This window comes from Notothenia rossii (genome assembly GCF_949606895.1).
Source record: "Notothenia rossii genome assembly, chromosome: 5".
NCBI lineage: Eukaryota > Metazoa > Chordata > Actinopteri > Perciformes > Nototheniidae > Notothenia > Notothenia rossii.
Window position 1 is genome coordinate 75,019,143 of NC_136903.1, and position 15,617 is coordinate 75,034,759.

General features: G+C 40.1%; 1 protein-coding gene across 15 annotated transcripts in view; it reads left to right on the forward strand.

The window, feature by feature from the left end:
- cadpsb (Ca2+-dependent activator protein for secretion b) overlaps positions 1–15,617 on the forward strand; it is a 58,011-nt gene that overhangs the window by 7,377 nt on the left and 35,017 nt on the right. For all 15 annotated transcript variants that reach the window (XM_079683409.1, XM_079683410.1, XM_079683412.1 and 12 more), the window contains exons 2-3: positions 5,654–5,767; positions 7,257–7,589. In XM_079683409.1, coding sequence (XP_079539535.1) covers positions 5,654–5,767; positions 7,257–7,589 — 447 coding nt within the window. The remainder of the gene's footprint in view (positions 1–5,653; positions 5,768–7,256; positions 7,590–15,617) is intronic.

Sequence of the window (15,617 nt, forward strand, 5' to 3'; positions counted from 1 at the left end):
CCTAAATTAATGCAAATGATCTTATTGATTCTATCCCCTCTATGTGGACGTTAAGGCGTCAATGCCATTTATGTTAGATTAGGCTAAGGGCTTATCTTCTGCTCCTTCACTGAACGAACATAATAAGGAACCAGCGGCGCTGTGCGGCTGCTGCCAGTGATGGTGTTGGTGGTGTGATACTCGATGAGTGACTGTTACAAGAAGAGGCTTATAGCGGGTTGGGAACACTGTGTTCTCCTGTATATATCAGCAGTGCTGCAGCTGAATATAACAACAGTGTGGAGACTGGTAAAACAGAGCCAGAGCTCCCTGTTTCGTCCCTGTTTGCCGTGTGTCAAGCTCTGTCTGCAGAGTATACACCTGGCTGTTGACTAACCCAGCGGAGTGGTATTTACTCACACAATCCTGCGTGTGTGTGTGCCTTAACAACAAATCTACGAGAGCATGTCTGGTTGGAGATAATAGTTTGTGCATCTGTCTTTGTATAATTGTAGTTTGTGACCACAGTCACACAATGCATGGTGTTCTTTGTTTGATGTGGCCGGTTGCTGGTAGATTTCGTGCAGCTGTCATGCAGTGCTCGCTCCCGTACTCGTGTTTGCTGTTTACTCAGATGTGGGCTGGAGGTGTCATCTGCAACATGACGAAAATATTCTTTGTCTGGCAAGAGGATTCAATATGCCCCGTTTGCTAAAAACCAACAGCGTTATTGGTTGGCAGCTCTTCCCTGAGCAAACAGATATAAACTCAATAAAAACATCTAGTTTGCATGACAGCCTTTAATCATCCATTTGCTGTTTTGATCTCATGAAAGGAAAGTTATTCCTCATTTCTAGGTAGACTTTTACATTTTGATGTTTGGAATCTATTTAATAGGAAAATGCATGTTTAGCTTGTTGCCCTTTTCCTTAACATTACATGTCATTTGTTAGACGCTTTTATCCAAAGCGACTTACACACATTCAGTACTGTAGACAATCCCCACAGGAGCAATTTGGGGTGAAGTGTCTTGCCCAGGGACACAACGACATGCTGACTGCAGTGGGACTCAAACTTGCTACCCCCTGATTCGAAGTCCAGCACACTATCCACTGAGCCAACATTACATAACATTGATATGTATCTTTTAGGAGTTATTTTTATAAACCAAACTTGTATGATTTTGTAATACCTTTTATGACTAAATTACTGCTGTAGCGGGCCACCCTCTGAAAACTGCCCGACTCCTGTATTCTGCAGCCATTTCATTTTGGAAACCACCTTAATTTGACGTAATGTAACTTCTAAAGAGGCTAAAGAGTGAGTCAGCTTTATGATGCTGAACGAGCTACAGTATATACTGTGTACTGCATTCAATTAGCTAATTACTTCACTTATCACAGTACTGCAAGGGCAGCGAATACAGTATGCTGTAAACCTTCCAAGACAGGTTGAATGAAAAACTCAAAGAAATAGCATACTAAATCAAAAATAGAATCTAATTCATTAAATATAATTACAGTACAATATTACAGTTGTTATTCAACTGCTATTATTAGGCTTTATTTACACATTTTAGCTACCTGATACTTCTGTCATGTTGAATATGACTGCAATACTAAAAATACTCCACAGATATTGACAAAGCGGTGAGTTGAAATATCCTTTCTCGGTTCTCTGAAGAATCACCAAAGACAGCTTTCATTTCTACAAGATATTTGCCTGAGGGGGCTTCAAACTATGAACCAGATTTAGGGCCCAATGGCCTTACATATTCTATACATCATACTTAAAATTATGTTTATTTGTGACTTTATGTATATGCTGTGATACATGGAAAATGACCATTTTCTGTTGTAGGACCTCAACTACAAAACAAATTCATAATTAAAAAATCGAACTAGTTTTTAATTAAAAGTTATTTTGTCGTTAAATGTTTGAAAGTGACTCAGATGTCGAATCAGCCACAACTGTAGTGTATCGACCAATAAACTCCAATCCATAGTCATTCTGAACTGTAATAAAGTTACTGTACATCAAGCCAATGCAACGTGCATATCCCCTCTATTGATATGTGAAGGGTGATTAATGTCACTGCCCACTTCATTGGAAGCCAATGAATCCCAATGCAACCCTGCAATCTTTATAAGAGCCACAGAGAGAGAATCAATATGTGCAAAGCAGGAAAAGTATGTCTTGAGAGTCTGAAAATACTGATGAAAATGGAGGCATTTTCTCTCACCCATCAATTTGGTTACTATTCAGCACAGTTCTCCAATCAGCAATGAAATAAAGAGTATGCTGATCTGAAAGTCAAAAATACTTTATGCGACTGAGCTATTCTTTCAGTGGAGTGGACACATTCTGCTTGCTGCTGTCTACTTCGGTGTCACACACACATACACGCAAGCGCACACACACACACACACACACACGCAAGCGCACACACACACACACACACACACACACACACACACACACACACACACACACACACACACACACACACACACACACACACACACACACACACACACACACACACAGCTTGCTGTGTTGTCACATAAAGTCGGATCGGCCGAGAGAAACTATCAGCAGAAGCAAAAGTATTATTAGCTTTGACCTTTCGTGGTAAAGTTTTCAGGTACAACACAAATGTGTTCTGCCGGTGTTTGGCTGAATGCCAATGCCCAATCTCCTAGTTTATTATAATATCTTTGTAATACTTCTATAGCTTTATGCGAAAAGGGAATGAAAAGTTAATATGTGAGATTAATACAGGCCACTTGGATTACGGTCACGGCTGCAACAAAGGATACTTTCTTTTGCCGATTAATGTGGAAGTTATTTTCCAGATAAAACATTTCATCTAAAATAGTGAAAACATTTCCAAAGAAATGTCCCAGATTCCATGAAATGTTCTTCAAAGTATGTGTTTCATTTTCAAAACCCAAAGATAATTAGAATAGTCAAATCCTCACCTTTAATTGAAATGGCTGATCAATTATCAAAATAATGACAAATGGTTGTCTGTCAATCATCAACAGAGTCATTGTTCCATATAATTAGAGCTCCTAACAAAATGCAATACAACCTATCAATTATCTACTTAGTATGAACAGCATAGTCTGATTGCTTTTGGGGGGTTTAAACAGCAATGCTGTCGGTATACTGTATGTACCAGAGTGTGTGTTCAAGAAAGCTACAATGACCACAGGTCCAGAAGTGTAAGTGCTAGCATCGCTCTAAAACATTTCAGTCATTTCAGTTTGGTTTAATTCTGCTTTTGTACCTTCACCTCGAAGCCCAGCAGCTCTTAAACAGAAACCATCTCAGCTCATACCTTAGCATACTGCACAATCCATTTGTTTACAATGCTTTCTTGGTGTAGCCTTCCCTGTTGGTGAATTAATCATCACTTAGCAAACCTACAATTCAGCCTGAGCATGTATGCATATATATTTTCCTTTTATTTAAAATGTTTAACCTGAAAGGACTCCTGCTGAGAAAACCGTAGCCCTATTTCTCGCCGTCCAGGGAGTCCCTCCTCAGCTGCTTTTCTTTAAAAAAGTGTTTTCATTATCCAAAGTAAAGGTTTAAGAATAGAGAGTGCCGTACACTTTGCAGATATTAAGCCCCTTCAGGCTTTTATTTGATTGGGCTTCATAAATACAATGTACCTGACTTTTTCAGAATTAATAGGAAACATGTTCTTAAAAGAAAAGAAAAGGAAAGTATTGTTAGTGCATTATTCCCTACACGTACATTATAATGAACGTTATGAGGAAAGGCCATACACAGTAAAAACTGTGGTGTATTTATCTTTACCCTTTCACTATTTTAAAACGGACAAGAAACCAAGGACAGCTATATAGACTTCAGCCTCGGAGAGTCTCCACAGACTGAACTGATTTGCATACTGGTGTTATTATTAACATGTCTTGCCTCAAGCTGTTCCTGGAACACCTTGCTCTATTAAAACACGACAGGGATGGTCCACTGTTTGTCTTTAATCTCACATCTACAGAAGCTATATTGCAAAGATGAATACACCCGAAACCTTAAAGCAGAAGCACGAGTATTGATCTCTGATGTTGTTGACGTGCTGTTAAGTGCATCTTTTACATTTGGACATTAAGTGGTATATCATCCTGAGATCCACTCTTCTGCAGCTATCGTAAATTGGATCAAGTAGGAGTGGAGGTTTTGGTGAAATGATTTGTGAGGCTTTCCGTTTTTTTTATAGGCAGTGATGGAGAGGTCATGTCCTTGAAAACCTGCAGTGTTTGACATTATTATATGTGTTTATTTGTTTATATGCACCTTTGTAAATCCTTCCTATAGGCTGAAGGTTAACTTTGGCTTTGCTTATGTTACATGATACGCATGTTCTGAACATTACTTAAGGGGAGGGGTGGGGGGGGGTGCTAGATGGTGAGATGGACACGCAGATGGTGTTGAGATTGCCTCAAAGGCATGATACAGTATGTGGTACTTTTCCATCTCACTCCTACACCAAAGTCTGTCACTCGCAATGTGCGGCTGAATGCATGCAAACACGTTACCACGTCCTTGTTTGATACACATCAACTGTAGACTGTAAGCATTTATCAGGAGGAGAATGTCAGTCTATTGATGGTTAGGTCAGTGACTCAGGAACTATGTGTGAGATGTATTCAAGTACATCTAGACCCGAGGGAGGAATCGAAAGTAAAAGAAAGAGGATAGATGGAGAAAACATCATAACATGTGCAACATAATGCATGCATTAATAATTGTTTTATATTTAGTAGGTTGAATATTATCTTACCCATAAACTAAAGCTGAGCCTAATCTGACTGTGACTTTACGTTTTTGATTATGAACCACATTTTGGGACAAACTAAAAATGTAACCTGATGATTACGCTAGATGAAAAATCTGAATTTTGCGAAAGTTCTGAGGGGGACGTGAATGCCTGTGCCAGATTCAATGTCAATCCATCCAATAGATGTGGAGGCTAAACAAACACAAACGTGGACCTCATGGTGGCTCTAAAGAAATAAAAATGAGGGGATGATCAAAGCCAATAGGATTCCTCCTCTGGGGGACGTGCATGTTGTGCCAATCTATGAATCAATTGCAGCTCAGTGTGATGCAGTCATGTTGGTGGATTGCTCTTGTCAGGTTAGGAAGGGGGAATATCTTCGTAAAAGTATTCCGGTATCTTTGGGTTTCATTCATGAGCGATGGAAGAAAAGGATACTAAGATTAGCTTTTAACCAGTGCTTAAGGGCACTGGCTGCAGCACTGTAGGCTTGGTATCACACTGTAAATAATAGATTTGTATTTGAGATGCAGCTCCTTTACTGTGACAGGAGACTGTTAATGTTGTTTGCGACACTTGGTCAGGGCATAATTGTGTGAAAAAGAATCAGAGGAACATTTGGAAAGCTACAGGGAATAGATGTCCTAACGTGGCCTGGGAGTGTTTAGTGTTCCCCAGGAGTTTGGAAAAGCATCCTGGGAAAAGGATGTTTTTGCTGCTCTGCTTGCAAAGAATCGGTTGGTCAAAAATAGATACAAAAATATTTTGTTTCAGCTGTAAATTAAATAAACTATTGTCTGCTTGTTTTAATACATTTCCATATGGCTTTAACACGGACATGTCCTCTGTTTGCCCTTGCTCCCACAGATAACCGAGCAGCAGCTTCGGCAGACCAAGGACCGTTTCCAGGCCTTCCTCAACGGAGACACACAGATTGTGGCTGATGAGGCATTCATCAACGCTGTGCAGAGCTACAATGAGGTACCAACTCACAACAGCCCTAGCATTACATTCACATTGAAAAGACCATTTATTTTCCAAATGCAGGAATTTGATGCCTTGAAATGAAGGCCTAATTTTTCAAATGTAAAAACCCAGCTGACTTTTTAGTATCTTTTCTAAATTTGAAACAATCTTTGACATATGTGATGAACAATATGTGTTATTGTATGTGCGTCACATCCTCTGGATTGCCTTAGCAGCAAATTTAAAACCAGAAATGACCAGCTTTCAGTCTAAACGTGTCGAAAAAGCACAGTCCTCCTGTTATTTCATGTCAAAATGCTTGCATTCAGACGGCTGAGTGGTAAAATGGTGGCTGAAGCTTTTCAGCACACAGATTATGAGTCAGAGCGTGTGGCTTACCATTCATACAGTAGAAAAGGCATTACAGATAGTGGGAAATGTTAAAGACCAAATCCATGAAAGGAAAAACAAGCATTAGCCATTATGAAAAAATTAATGTTGTAGTGGGAACCATCAGAACACATATGGACTGCCATGGAGGTTAATTACAGGACGACCTGTGGGTGACAGCTTTTTTAAAATATATTTTATTTATATATATATTTAAGGTTAATGGGTAATAGACTATATTGTATAGCTTAATACCAACAATGATTATGGGTTAAAGCTTGAAAAGGTTCCAAATCAGAATTGCAATCCCTTGTTGTTTAAAGATGATTTTTTATTCGGCTTTTGGAAAGCATAATAGTGTAAATACAGTATAAGTATTAGTTTTTTCGCTCTGGTTATTTGTGGCAGTAAGCCGTTTTTTTACTTTATTTATTTTAATTAACTCATCATCTTTAAGTGGCATCGTTATCGTACTGTACAAGCCAGGGATACTAATGACTTAAATGATGAGGATCACAGGTTGCTTTGTGTTCTGTGTTCTATGGCAAATATACGCTCCCTAATGCTCTGGTCTGCAAAACTAGAAACAAACATCCTATTTATATCAACCCTTCAAACCTTTATTATACCCTACATACACCAAATGACAAGCGTAATGTATAACTGTACTGTAATCTTTCAGTACTGTTGTTGCTGTTTTTCCGCCATTAAAGGATTCTGAGAACAAAATGTGACTGTCAAGAGTGACAAAGCAGTCAGCTCTGTTGGTTACTTTGCTTGATGCTGTGACAATATAGCCTCGCCTGTCTCTGTCCCTGTTAGGCTGTCATGAGCAGGAGACAGAATGTAGCTTTGGCCGTGTTGAGTCACAGCTTTACGTACATGCCTCTGATTTTTCAATTCAAATGTAATTCGAACAGTTTCCTTTGGCTGATGAAGACAGACATTTTGTGTTTGAGACAGAAAAGAATGTGACAGGAAAGCTATGCCATGTACTCTACTATAAAGGAGTGTTGGATGTCTTGCAAATGATAATGAATAATTTGAAATAAAAACACTTCTGTTTATCACTTCCAAAACTGCTTTTAATGACATCTGGTCCCCCACGATGTAGGTGTTCCTAAAGAGTGACCGTGTGGCTAAGATGGTCCAGAGCGGCGGCTTCTCGGCCAATGATTTCAGGGAAGTGTTCAAGAGGCACATCGAGAAGCGCGTACGCAGCCTTCCAGAGATCGACGGTCTGAGCAAGGAGACGGTGCTCAGCTCCTGGATGGCCAAGTTCGACACCATCTACCGCGGTGACGAGGATCCACGCAAGGCGCAGCAACGCATGACTGCCAGCGCGGCCTCTGAGCTGATCCTCAGCAAGGACCAGCTGTACGAGATGTTCCAGAATATCCTCGGCATCAAAAAGTTTGAGCACCAGCTGCTCTATCAAGCCTGTCAGGTAAGACCTCAAGCCCACAGGTGACACGTCCCAAGTTTTCACACTCGTATCTGAGTGCTGGTTCAGAACTCTTTGAGTTTTTTTGAATATGGTGGTTGGTGAAAGGAGGAAACATTATCATCATTATTTGCAAAGTAAATAAAATGGTTTTTAGCTGAAAATGACAGTACACATCATATTTTCTCTATTAAATATCTATCTCAAAACAGCCTCCTCCTCTCTGTCACAAATGAGACAGTAATGGTTTAGTTCAGGTAGTAAGTGGATGGGTTCGAGCTAAAATGATAAGTCGATGAATCACTTAATTTTTCAACAGATAATTATTCTTCATAACAATTTTGATAGTGAATTAGTCATTTAACATGTTTAATTAAAGCAAACATTTTCATACATGTCTAGCTCAAGCTATTTGGAGGAAAACGTGTGTTGCTTTTTTTCTCTTTTTTATATAATAGCAATTTGAATATCTATAAGTCTTGGGCTGCTTGTCAGAAAAGACAAGACATGAGCTCCCAAGACCAATCTTTGAGTTGGACAACAAATGCACCAGATTATTGTGAAAATGTATTTCTCTTTCTAAAATAATCCCCCATAAAAAAACACAATATTTGGTCTGTACTGTATGAATAAAACAACTGTGATGTCAGGATAATTGACATTATACGAAATATAACCAGATAAGAAAAATATGTCAAAGTAATCCATGGAATTTGAGATTTAAAGGTGGGGTATGTAATTTTGGAGAAACCAGCTCGAGTGCGCTAGAATTTGAAAATACACAGCCGGAAAAAATCTGGACTATGTAACTTCCTTACAGAGCCCCTCCTCCAACACACATGAACGCGCACATGACCAATGAGGGCACGGGATAAGTTTGTGCACAGATGGAAGGCTGACAGGCAGGTAGGCCATCCAGTTACTTGACCCGGGCCGGCTCAGATGATTGGTCGTGCTTTTTACAGCGCCACGGCTTCCACAGATGACATTTTTTTATGGATTTTTTGTCAAAGCACTTCAGATATTCATTGCTATCGGGATGTTAAGAGCATTCCATGGAATATAACAAAAAGTGTATCTCGAGCCGGTTTCTCAAACTTACCTACCCCACCTTTAACCAAAATGCTTTTCAATAATCATCCTTTTCTTATTTAGTTTAATGACAAGATTTCTGTAATTGTATTGACTCTGGATGCATGTTTATTTATTGGTTTTTGCCGTGGACATCATGTTGTTGTGTCGTTGAATAGGCATTGCTTAATAGTTAGATATAGCTTGTGATACCAGAAGCCTGCAATACTTAATTGTAGTGGAGATATGTTGAGATTGCAGGTGGATAACAGTGGCCACTGGGGGCTTGTGCCAGACATAACTCTCCTTCCCTGGCTGTCTTCACAGCTCTCTATGGGAATGCTGAAAGCAGCACCGATGTATTCTTTCTACAGAAGCTTGATTAAAAGTCTCAACACGCAGGCTTTGGAGGAGGACGCTGACACATTTACATCTGCTCATAATTTAATGCATAAAAAGACATAGCTCTCCATTTCATTAAGATCTAATGGACCCACCTCTTGGAAGCCAGTGGGTTTTAAAATGCTGAATATCTTTGGAACGGGTGTCATCCCTCTTCAACAGTTGCAAGTGTATTGGCACAGATGGCATGAGGTGCTGTTAAACAAATTCGATTGTTGTATTCTTCAAATGTCTCTTGGAAAGATCAATAGGGTCTCTGCAGAGTGTTCATTTGTTAGATGCTTCTAAAGCTGAGGTGCAATACATCGCCATAGCTTCCAAATCCACTGTGCCTTTTTCTTCCCAAGCCTTTGAAGATGCTTAACCTAGTTTTTCTTAATGTGCTGCCAGCAGAGCTGTAAGATCTGGTCAGAAATCTGCATGCAGAACATAATACCATTTCCCTGAACAGATCCCACTCTGAACAATACTGAGCTGCTGGAGAACATTCAACGATTCACGAACATAAAAGCGTATGCTGCAGAAATGTGTGTGTGCAGCTTCTTACTGCCATGAAATACTGCTATGTGACAGTTATGGGTAGGTAAAAATGGCACATTTACGCAGGACATTGATGTGGAAAGGGAGAGATTGGTTTTAAATGGATCATAAGTGTACCTGCATGAAAGCAAAGAGTATCTCATTAGCAAAACATCAATTTAAAATATCTGTTTTAGTCCAGCTGCTTTCCCTTTTTGGAATGTTTTGCCATTCATTTGCTCTTATCATGAATACATCTGACTGTACTGATGTTGACTTTGAGCATCTTGTCAGTAAGTCCCAGCAACCTTTTATTGCACTCTAAAACATGATATCACCAACAAACGATATGCAGCAATCTAGTCAGCATGGGCCCGGCTGCTGGGAGTTGATGAAAGGTTTTCATGGATTGGCTGGGATTCAGAGGCCATCATTTTTAACTGTTATTGCTGGGGATTTACGTTTCATGCAGTTACAGCCACATATTAGAAAGGAAGCACTGGTCTATTGCTGTGTCATGCTACACCATGAACAGCCTCTGGAAATGACTAACAGACTCATCAGACTGGTATGGCTGCACCAGCCTGCTCTGAGCATGCTCACTGTCTGATGGCTGCAGCAATGTAGCTGTGGCAACACCAAGCATAACCAGGCTCTGTAGCAAAACAGTTGGGTAAACCATAATTTATGCTTTATTAATATAACTTAGTGCCCGCCCACTTTTAATGTTGCTTATACTTTTCTTAACATTTAAATATAACTGTTATCTATCTCTCAGATCCTCCAACCAAAATACTGCAGTTTGACCAGTGCAAAACAGATACTGACATTAAACAGGTTGTGTCAAATATCAATATGTTTACAGTCGTATTAGGTAACTATTATATGGACTACAACTATAGTCTTCTCTCAATTAAGCATTATTCTCTCTTAGCCAAAAGGGGGCAGAAGTACTCCATAAACGAAATAGAGTTTAAAAAAACACCGGCCAGCTTGCTTGACGAGTTTGCGTAATTCCCTAATCATTCAGAGAAGACGTTAACATGTATTTAAAGTCAAACGCATGGCTATCTGAAGAATGTAAGTCCGATATTAACTATTCTTTAACCTCTGCTTTGGTCTCCAGCAACTACGAGAAAACCACTTGCGTAGCGTTATCTGCATAATTCGGTTAGACAGCGTAGGCTACTCTACGCAAACTTTTGGGAAAACAATACACGCTAGAGTTATTTACCATGGGGTCCACCATCGCATAGCATCATCGACTGTATTTTGAGTTCTCACAGATGTTTACTGTCTGCTCTGCACTAGCCTACATTGTTTGCCCGGGGCAAAATGGGCGAAGCCGACGTTCAAATCAAACATTTCAATTCGACTCCGTGCGCCGCCCGCGCTTCACCCTTCGCCGGAAATGCTCATGCTGTACTCTATTCCTGGGCAGGCGCACTGTCATATGGATCACTACTTTAACTAAGGCCTGCTGCAGAAAAACGGTTTAAAATACGTCACGTTTTATTTTCTCTCAAATATTTGCTAATGTTTCCTTATAATGCAACGTATTGAGTTCCCTGCTCCAGTTCCCGTTTCCTGATCTTTGGAGAATGAATGTACTTGTTTGGTTGATAAGAGAGGTTCAGTGTCAACCATGCTAGGCCTAAGTAAAAACAAAACAATTACCATAAGAAGCTTTGCAGGACTGCATTTGTGGAGCAAGTTCTTTTTCATTATGACTATGAGCTAGCATTAACTTTTCATATTCAGTCAAGTGTGTGTTCACATCAATTTGTTATATAAAATGCAAATGTCAGAAGGGAAGTTGCCAAATATAGCAGTCCATGACTAAAATATACCCAAGTTATTATGGATAACAAAGAACAAACATCTCATTATTAAAAAAACATGTGAATGTTTGGTGTTCTTGCTTACAAAATAACAGAAACAATTATTATCAACTATAGTTGATTTATTTTCTGTCTATATATTGATTAATCTGCTTATCTGTGTCTGGTGGAGGTGTTTTAATCATTGATATTTATTCACACCAGTGGATTTACAATTTTTCACTCATCTCAAATGGATGATTAAATTACTAGGAGAAAAAGCAAGGCAAAAGCACATGAACATTCCCCCCCCCCCTTTCTATGAGCTATAAATCATGCCCTCCCCCCAACTAACATACTTTTCTTCTTTAAATGTCTCATCAGCAACAGTTATTTGGGAATTGAGTCCTGAGCTCTTCCTGGTTTAGCCTGTAGCTGATATAATTGCGTAATGGAACCTCTTCACTGCACACAGGATTGGGAGAGTTTGCCTGCCTGCCACCTCTAGGCTGTAAATCAGTGGTGCTGAAACACAGGGTGAAGCTTGACGCGCACATGGACTTGGTTTGAAAGACAATGATTTCTCTAAGGTCAAATGAAAAGATTTACCCTTTGTATTTGTCATAGTTTGTCTTAAACAAATCACTATTCTTCAAGCTGGTGAGAGTTAATAAATAAAGGGATGAACTGTAAGACCGAAACAATGTTCTGCAGCTGGAGGGAACTGTAGTTAGCGTAGTGATTTTTCCCTATGAGTGACTCTTCACATTACACCTGCTAATCTAATTGATCAATAAGATCAAAGGACCAAATAAACCAAATCTCTCCACTAGACTGAAGACATTTTCTTTGAGTAGATTAAGATGTTATATGCCATGTTGGAAAATTATTTACAATATCCACTCATTAGCACATTTCCTAATTAGCATGCCTTTCAGGTCGCTATACAAGAAAAGCTTTCTTTCCCACTGCACACTTTTTCACACACAGACACATAGTCACACACAGCAAGTCTAAATATAGACCAGCTGCTTCAACTCCTCCACGTCCCATCCAGCTCCAATGTAGCCCTGTCCGCCCAGCCTTTGTTCTCTATAAGAAACCCCCCCTGGCTGGTTGTGCTATCTGCTGCTAATATCCCAGCATCCACCAGGGGATCTGTCATCAGCTGGGCTGTTAACTACCCGCCTGCTTCTGCTCCGTCACCTTTGAACTTCTGTCAGTTTGGCTAACACTGAGGCGTTGTCACCTTTATTTAGCTGCCGTGCTGCTGTCAGCTTCAGTAACGTAGAGAGAAACTTACCTTTTAGCCAGCCTCATTTTATATGGGGTTGCCTGTCCACCCCTATCGAGCCTGTGGGCCATTGACAATATTGACCTTTCAGTAGTTGTAGGTTTGATAAGATTGGGGTGCTGAGGGGCTCAGTAGGGGGTGGCTTTTGGTTCACAAAGAAACTGACCTCCAGCTCTACTTCCTCCCACTGCCAAGGCTGTCTTTGCCTTTCACTGCTGTAAAGAGAGATGGGACTAACAGAAGAAACTGGCCCCATCCCCCCTTCGCATTATATGCTTCAGAGTGACTCCTCTCATGTTAGCCATTTTGCCGACAAGCTCGAATCAACACATAGTCACAATGACCAATATGATCTGCTACTGCAGTACTCAGTATGCAGGTTTTGCAGTGTGTAAAATTGCCTGGACATATGGATTTAGGCCCGTTGTGTTTTGTGGGATGGCGAGGCACAAAGATGAGACAATAAAAATGCAGTGTCAAACACAGACAAGCCAAGCTGCTGGATTTCCAGGCATGTCAGTGACAGTTCTTTTGGGATTGCGCAAGTCAGATGTCGCTGGCACCGCAGTCCGAATAGTGCCCAGAGCTGTTGAGTGTTTTGACAGGCTGCACAGATCGCCAGCAGCAGGGGGGAAAGGTTATGCTCAGGCACGGCTCAGGCAGGAAGGCAATCTTTACCAGTTACAGTAATGGATGCGGGTGAATCTGGTTTCTGCTGTTTGGACATGGCAATGAAAAGGGGAAACCCACTGTTTAAGTGTCCCTGTGTGGCAGAACAGTACTGAGTACTACTGTGCTGCAAGTGCAGACATTCTGCTGCAGCTGGTGGCAAGTCTGATTATGTGCTCTACTAAACAGGAACTCTGGGTTATGTAGCAGGGTGGCTGTTTAGTGGCTAGCTGTTATAGTGGGTGAAATATCATAAGGCACCACGAGGTGAGCTCTGGCATGCGTGCAGAAGGAGACTAGAAGAGTTTAAGGCATTGTATCACAAAGATCAGGGATACCGTTGGAGTGGAGAAACCATACAGCTGTGCAGGGATGACTCTCTCTCACATTATGCTCATTCTTAGAAGTCTTTCGGCTAGCTCTCCTTCGTTGGGGTAATATCTCATGTTGTTTCTTTGTAAAAGTTGATCTCTTATTTGACTTGCACAGTACTATTAATACTAAATGTACAAAACTAAAATGTTTCAGGTAGTTGTTTTGCCAAAAAACTGCTAACTCCTTGTGTGAAGACAGACATTTATAAAAAATAAATACATTTTAATGCAAAACAACCCTTTTCTCCTCAAAATGTAACATTTACCCGTTGCATTGAAGTCAACAGTGTGTTTTGCTCACATTGAAACTCACCCTGGTTCCGCTCCTTGCTGTTTGGAATTTATTCCAATTAAGAAAAGTTACAGAATTTAAGCAGATATAAACTCATAAATAATAAAAAGTGGATGACTTTTCTTAGTAAAATTGTTAAACAGATTAAGGCTCTTTTGCTCAAGTTGCCATATTTCTACTGCACATTTTCGGTTTTTCATGCGTCCACTATGAAAAACCCAACTGGAATATATCCTTTATGAAAACTAAAGCAATATATGTTTTCCCCAAGTTAAAATACATTTTGTGTGTAAACTTCATGGATTTTGCAATGTATTATCACCCGAGTGAGAGCACATTTTCATTTTTCACTCAAAACTTTCACAACAACCCTGTGTGGAAAGGTTTGTGACTCCCAAGGGTCTCACAACTGTGCTGCAGATACTCTGTCTCAATTAGGCTCCCTTCCTCAGAGGAAATGGTGGTGACTAGTGAGTCACAACATCACATTTGACAAGAATGAGCCATTTTGGCTGAGAGAATAACTGGAGACGTGAAGCATATAGAAGCAGAGAGCAGGAGAGAGATGTCAACCCTCTCTTTCATTTCCTTGTGTCAGCTAATATAAAACTCTCGTTCATTATTGATGTGAGAGAGCTGTGAATTTCTCTGCATTTCATTACTCCAGGGCAAAAACTAGGCTAACAGATGTCAGACATCTTCGCCCAGTTATTGTCCAATGAAGGCCGTTTTTCCAACATTTTCAAGAAATTACATTACCACTGGTTTTGTCTCATATAGTGCCAACACAGTGTGGAATGACTTATTCAAGTCAAAGCTCTTCCTTAGCCCTGAGAACACATTTCATTTGTATAAATTATTTGACTGCCCCTCTCTCAGCTCGACCTTTTCAGAAGGTTAACATTTCTTCTTCTGATTGAAATCAAGATGGAAATGAAACATTTCCAAACACTTTTTTAAAATACCTCTCTGCAAACAGTGTTCCATTCAGGGTCTCTATGGTGATGGTTCCTATGAGTGATTGATGAATTACCTTTTGATTTTGCTCTATTCATGTGTGCTGCCACACCATGCTGCTATGATTGCAGCCCACTATACCTTATATATATACCTATTCATTTATACTAAATAAAAGGATCACCTTTAGATGTAATGGTCACATGTTAGCTTATATATAGGTAATTCAAATACTGCTTTAGTTCACAGGAAGTATTAATGGGGAACTTTATGGATTTTAACTTAAAGTTATGTTTAAAGGTGAAGGACTACTTCACATTTATAAAGCTATGTGTGGCTCCAGAGTGAGCCAAGCTAAGTCTGATCATGTGCCTCATATGATGTCCATTGAACTTAGAATAAATGAGCTTTTAAAACCTCTGAACCCGGCTCCTTTTCTCTGCCCAAGGTAATTGGTTGGCTATTATCACTTGATTGCACACCTTCCTGAAAACATTGCGCCATAGAGGCTCCGGCTGTCGGTAACTTCACAGGGGGGACACATTTCTTTGTGTCCACCACTCGCTTTTTTAACATCTTGCTGTTAAAGCAGAAACCTATGATTCCACGTATGTCCACAACAAACATGAGTTG